This window comes from Etheostoma spectabile, chromosome 15 (genome assembly GCF_008692095.1).
Source record: "Etheostoma spectabile isolate EspeVRDwgs_2016 chromosome 15, UIUC_Espe_1.0, whole genome shotgun sequence".
Taxonomy (NCBI): Eukaryota; Metazoa; Chordata; class Actinopteri; order Perciformes; family Percidae; genus Etheostoma; species Etheostoma spectabile.
This window is the reverse complement of record NC_045747.1, coordinates 767,900-773,547: the sequence shown is the minus strand read 5'-3', so window position 1 is coordinate 773,547 and position 5,648 is coordinate 767,900. Positions and strand designations below refer to the sequence as shown.

Sequence of the window (5,648 nt, the reverse complement as noted above, 5' to 3'; positions counted from 1 at the left end):
ATTTTAACATAGGGGGGTGTATACTTATGCCCCCTGTATTTTAACATAGGGGGGTGTCATTTGTAAAGAAAATTGGTGTCCTTAAAGGTTGAATTTTACCTCATTTTTTAACTAAGGCATTAAGATACATTTCCAAAACATGATATTTTTATTCCTCTTCTTATTCAACTTAAGCATGGGTATGTAAACTTATGGGCACAACTGTACATAAAAATCACTTAGAGAAATTTGAAGAGTTGAAGGTGTAGAGGTAGTCAATGGTGGTAGTGCAAAATAATGTAGAAACCAGTGTATGGATTAATCGATGCAGGTTATTATTAACTATTATCTATGACTTTGAAAAGACTTTGGAGCTCGCTGAGTGCTGTGCTTAGTTATATAAACAGCTAAACACTCTCTTCTAGCTCCAAGGAACAGGTTGATACCATTTGTCCTCCTATGCACGTTTATTTTTTCATTTTTTTTACAACCACTACATGTGTCAACAGAAGAATATCCCAGCATGCATTTCACAAGAGGCAGGGACACAATGGACTGGTAGCCAGTTCCTGACCAGTTCTCTTTTCTCTTTGTTTTCATCAGCTAGGTGGGACAGTACAAGGGAACCAGTTTTATTTCTCTCTCCTCTATGAGGAAGGAGAGGAACTGGAAGGCGGCTGCCTGCACAGGAAGTCTCAAGACAAGTTCCAATCGCTTCCTGGTTACCCAAAATGCTTTCTGGCCAGCGGGGTGGTCAACTTCTTCCTGGCTCGTACAGATGCCGTCCAGAGGGTGGGATTTGACCCTCAGCTCCAAAGGGTAGCGCACTCAGGTAGGTCTAGACCCACACAGAGTTTGGAGTCCAAGTGGCGGTTAGTCCACACACTTTCATTCCAACATGCCGGTGTTAAAGGCCACATGTCTGTGTGTGACTCTAGAGTTCTTCATGGACGGCCTGGGCTCGTTGCTGGTCGCCACGTGTGACCATGTGTCCATCGACCATCAGCCCAAAACAGGCCACACGGACAACGCTCGCTACGGCAGTTTCAGGAACCCTGGAAGGAGCGACGTGGACTTCAAACTGCAGCTTCACTTTTTCAAAAACCACCTGAAGTGTGTCAAATATGGATAGAAAACTACATAAACTACATTGGGTTACATATTTCCCGGAAGTTGGTCAAATCAATAGTTTGATCCGTTCTGATTCTGGAATCTCCCTATTTATGAATCTCCTTACAATGCCCCCCCCCCCAAGGATAGGCAGATACTCTTTTAACACCAATGAACCAGAGAGTTGCTGCTTACAGTTAAATGCAGGGCTTGTATAAATGAATTTAAGTTAAGTTTTTAATTTTATTCTCTCTTTATCGTCCAACATGTATTTCATTTTATATCTTTGTTTTTCCTTGTTTGTGTGTACTATCCTTGGGTGTTTTATAAAATATTCTCTCATATGAAGATATATTGAAAATGTTTGCATGGATTGCTCTTTGTATAGTTAGTCTGAATCCCAGCTGTTTACAAATGTGAGTATCAGTGTTAAAGGAGCATTCCGGTCGATTCCAAGCTCCGTTGATTGTACATGTTGAGGTCTGTACAGAGAAACTAACCAATCAGGTCGTCAGTAGAGAGAAACTAACCAATCAGGTCTGTCAGAGGTCTGCTAGGTGTTGGATAGTTTACTAACAACCCAGCTCAGGTCAGGTCTGGTACATGTCATAATGTAGATCAAGCTACTACTCTCCTCGCGTATCCTGTTGAGCAAGACTTCACCCTCACGGTCAAAATTTTACTTGCTCACATGGGGTGGCTCCTGGTTTGCATTCAGACCTCCAAATTTGCAAATCCTTCTATGTGTCTCGTTTGGGGTCATTTGATCTCTCCTCATGGCGGTTCACAGTCAATGCCCAGGAAGTGTTTAAGTGGACCCAATCTTTCATCTAAACTTCTCTCAGCATGCACATCACTGATAAGTTGTTGTACTCGCAGCATGATCAGTCATCTACCCAACCAACAAAATCACTTTCCAGGGTCAGATTCGCGGTAGGACACAATGATCCGCATTTGTACAAACCACTGTAAGGGGGCAGGCAGTAACATGCCAGTCGCCCAGACGGCTTGAAACCAACAAGACTATGAGGGGCACACTAATGGCTTCCGGCTGACGTGCTCAAAACCTTCTGGCCAGGAACCTGCACAGGCCATGGGAATGAGGTAGCAGCTTCACACCTGATGTGAGGGTAAGGCCTCCGGACAGCTACCGCATCAATGCTGCGGACAGAGGGCAGGTTAGCTGGGGGGGAAAAGTCTCTAAATCAATCCTTCTACTGAACACCTGGCGACATATCTTGTACAAGTCTCAGATCCTCTGGGCCCTTCACTGCAATACCCATCGACCCCCACGCGTTGCCCTGGCAGGGGGGGCAGAGGAAAGCGCCTGTGCAAAGAGTTCACCTCCTGCCAGCCAACCACATTGACTTCAGAGTCCCGAGCCTCTCAAATGTGGGTACCCATAAGCCACTTGGAGAAAAATCTCATTCACTCAACAGGGTACTCAGCCCTACCGGGTAGCTTAAGTATCTGGAGCCTTTCCTCGAGGGTAACCTCCTCCCATGTTCTCTTGAGTACTGTCTGCTGGGGCAGACCTGCCTCAGCAGTCCCCAACACTCGACTCTACTCGGTTAGGCGGTCCCTGATCCTGGGACACTGGGGAGTTCATAACTCAAGCCACCCTCACGTTAAATCGTTGAGTCTGGCTACGACCGGGGGAGAACACCAGCCGATGTAAGGACTCCTGTCTCAGGGTAGTACACGTTATGGCCGGACATAACATAGCCGACAAGATCCCCTCACACCAGAGTCCAGCTCTCTATCCTGTTTAAACACGTAGCATTCAGAGCAAATATCTTCATGTGAGAAAGATTAGGTGTTTTACCTGTGAAAACACGGTAAGGTGTCTGCTCTAGTCGCTACTGTACACCTGTGCGCGATTTGGGCTGCTGTTTAAGCATATGTCCATAATTGCTTTGAGAGGTTACTCTCCAATAGCATGCATCGTGACATCTCGAATAGAGTTCTCCAACCTCTCTCGGCAGTTCGTTTTTGATGAGGTGAGTAGGGTGCACTTGTCTCGTGCCTTATCCCGTTACTCCTGAGTAAAGACTGGAACTCTTGCCCGGTATACTCTTTGCCATTCAGACCGTATGCACTTTATCTTTCCATATGGGTCACGTCTGCTATAAATTTTTCTGTAGCTTTGTTGTGTCACTCTTTACTTTGATAAAGTATGGAAAATCATCCCACTGTAATCATCAAATGCTATTGCATACCTGTATCCTCTTTATCTGCTGGCTCTATAGGGCCGCATAGGTCTGTGTGTACTACTCTAGTACAGCTGTAGCTTTAGCATCTGCCTGTCTGTTTCTGTTTTGGTGAATTTTCCCTGTGTGCTATTCACATTGTTGATTGGACCTGTCATGTTTCCTTTTAACGACATTCCTTTAACAACCTTTTCTAATTTTGCAACATCATCAAAATTACAAGACCAAGTATCCTATGCCAGGTTTGAATGTCTGACAACCATACACTCATCAACATTTTCATTTTCACTGTGCTAAGGTAATACAGCCTACCATACACATCCTTTTGAACTTGGTACCATCTTTGTGGAACAGCCAGTTATCACCGTCCTGAAGTGGACCTCTGCCCGTGGGCTGTTGCTGCTTTCACTGAAAAGTGTTTTGTGAAACGATGGGATGTAGAGTGCTTGCTTGAGCCTCGTTTTCACTCGTCCGCCCTCACTGTCCAACATGCGAGTTCGGCGTCCCCCCATTTTTGCCATCCCGCTCACCTTTGTTCCGTCTGCCAGCTCATGACGTGGTCCTCGGGTTTGAAACTGTCGTCGACTGTTTTGAACTTTGTGGCGTCATTGATCATGTGTGTTGTAGCGCCGCAGTCGACCCATGAGACCCTTCTTATTCCCTCTTTGTGTGAACAGTCACCATCTTGAAGAAACAGAAAGATGTGGCTCTGCCTCCGTCTCTCCGTCGGCTTTCTTCACCTGGTCACGGCCTCGTCCTCGACGCGCGCCCTCTTCCACTTTGTAGAGCGTCCCATTTCCGCTCCTCTTTTCTCCCTGATTCATCAGGACATGTCCTGCCAGTGTCCCTTTTTACCGCACGTGTAACATTCGACCTCAGCCAGGTCCATTTTCTTTACTCTTCCTCTTCCACGCGACCTCGTTGCCCCGCTATTTTCATCACATTGTCTTCTTCTACTTCACGTCACTCCGCCCATATTTTCAGTACTTCATACTTCGCAGTTTTGTTTTAAACTCGCTGAATGTTACAATGTCATTTGTCTGGTGACATGCACGACGAACGGCTGTATGAATCGGTACCCCCTTTACACCATGGCTATTTGAAGTCCATCACTAATACGTTCATCTGCTCTTCTCAATGACGTGAATATAGTCTCTGCTCGAATAATATAGTCTTACCGTTTCATTCTAGCCTTATGGAGCGAGGAAAGTTCAATACAAACTCACAACACGGGGTTTGTCTTTTCCCGCATAGTGCTCCTGGAGAATCTCCAGTGCTCTTCTTCCATCGCGTTTGGCATCTCTCATTATCAATGACAAACTCTTGTTGTCCAGACATTGCACTAACTCTGCATATGCCTCTCCGTTCTTTGTCTCATCTTCCGCAAGAGCCGCTTCGTCTTCCTCGTCTATCTGCGGGTCCTCGAGGATAACCTCTCTGAGGCCACGCAACTCCATGTGCGCGAGGAACCTCGTTTCCCAGAGTTCGTAATTTTTCTCATCTCCGTCGAATAAGAGTCTGAACCACCTTTGGCCTGCATGACTGGGCCCATAACCTGTAGCGCTAGACATTCTTGCAGCAGTCTCACGATAAAACAGTCACCAAAGTGGTTAGTTAGCACTCCTAGCATCTATATGGACGGGAGAAAAATGACAAACCGCCATCGTCTTTCTGGTCCGTGAACTGACCGGTTTATTTTTCGCACATGCTCTCAATAGCACGCAGACACACGTTATCACTCGTCATCACGTAAGCACGTCAACATGACTTTGTTACCCCTTTGTCAAATATGCTTAACACTAACCAATCAGGTCTTTCAGTAGAGAAAACAACCATCAGTCTGTCAGTAGAGAGAATACATCGCTATAAGAGAAACTAACCAATCAGGTCTGTCAGTAAGGAGAACTAACCATCAGTCTGTCAGTAGAGAGAGAAACTAACCAATCAGGTCTGTCAGTAGAGAGAGACTAACCATCAGGTCTGTAAGTAGAGAGAGGACTACAATCATGTCTGTCGTAGAGAGAGACTAACCAATCAGTCTGTCAGTAGAGAGAAGACTACAATCAGTCTAGTAAGAGGAGACACCAATCAGGTCTGTCAGTAGAGAGAAACTAACCAATCTGTCTGCATGTAGAGAGGACTAACCAATCAGGTCGTCAGTAGAGGAGACAACCAATCAGGTCTGTCAGTAAGAGAGCTAACCAATCAGTCTGTCAGTAGAGAGAAACTAACCAATCAGTGCTGCCACACCGAGTCATCCTTCTGTAGAGTTAGAACCCAACAGGCTGAAACAGGGCAAGTTATAAATATGTTTTATCCCTAACATGTTCAACATGTCATTAAAGTGCC

General features: G+C 45.6%; 1 protein-coding gene across 1 annotated transcript in view; it reads left to right on the top strand.

Annotated features, from left to right (window-relative positions):
* The window catches only part of LOC116703566 (beta-1,4 N-acetylgalactosaminyltransferase 2), a 16,727-nt gene extending 15,193 nt beyond the window's left edge, over positions 1-1,534 (top strand). The window contains exons 11-12 of the mRNA XM_032538369.1: positions 583-811; positions 918-1,534. Coding sequence (XP_032394260.1) covers positions 583-811; positions 918-1,111 — 423 coding nt within the window. The 3' untranslated portion in view covers positions 1,112-1,534. The remainder of the gene's footprint in view (positions 1-582; positions 812-917) is intronic.
* Positions 1,535-5,648: the final 4,114 nt, after the last annotated feature.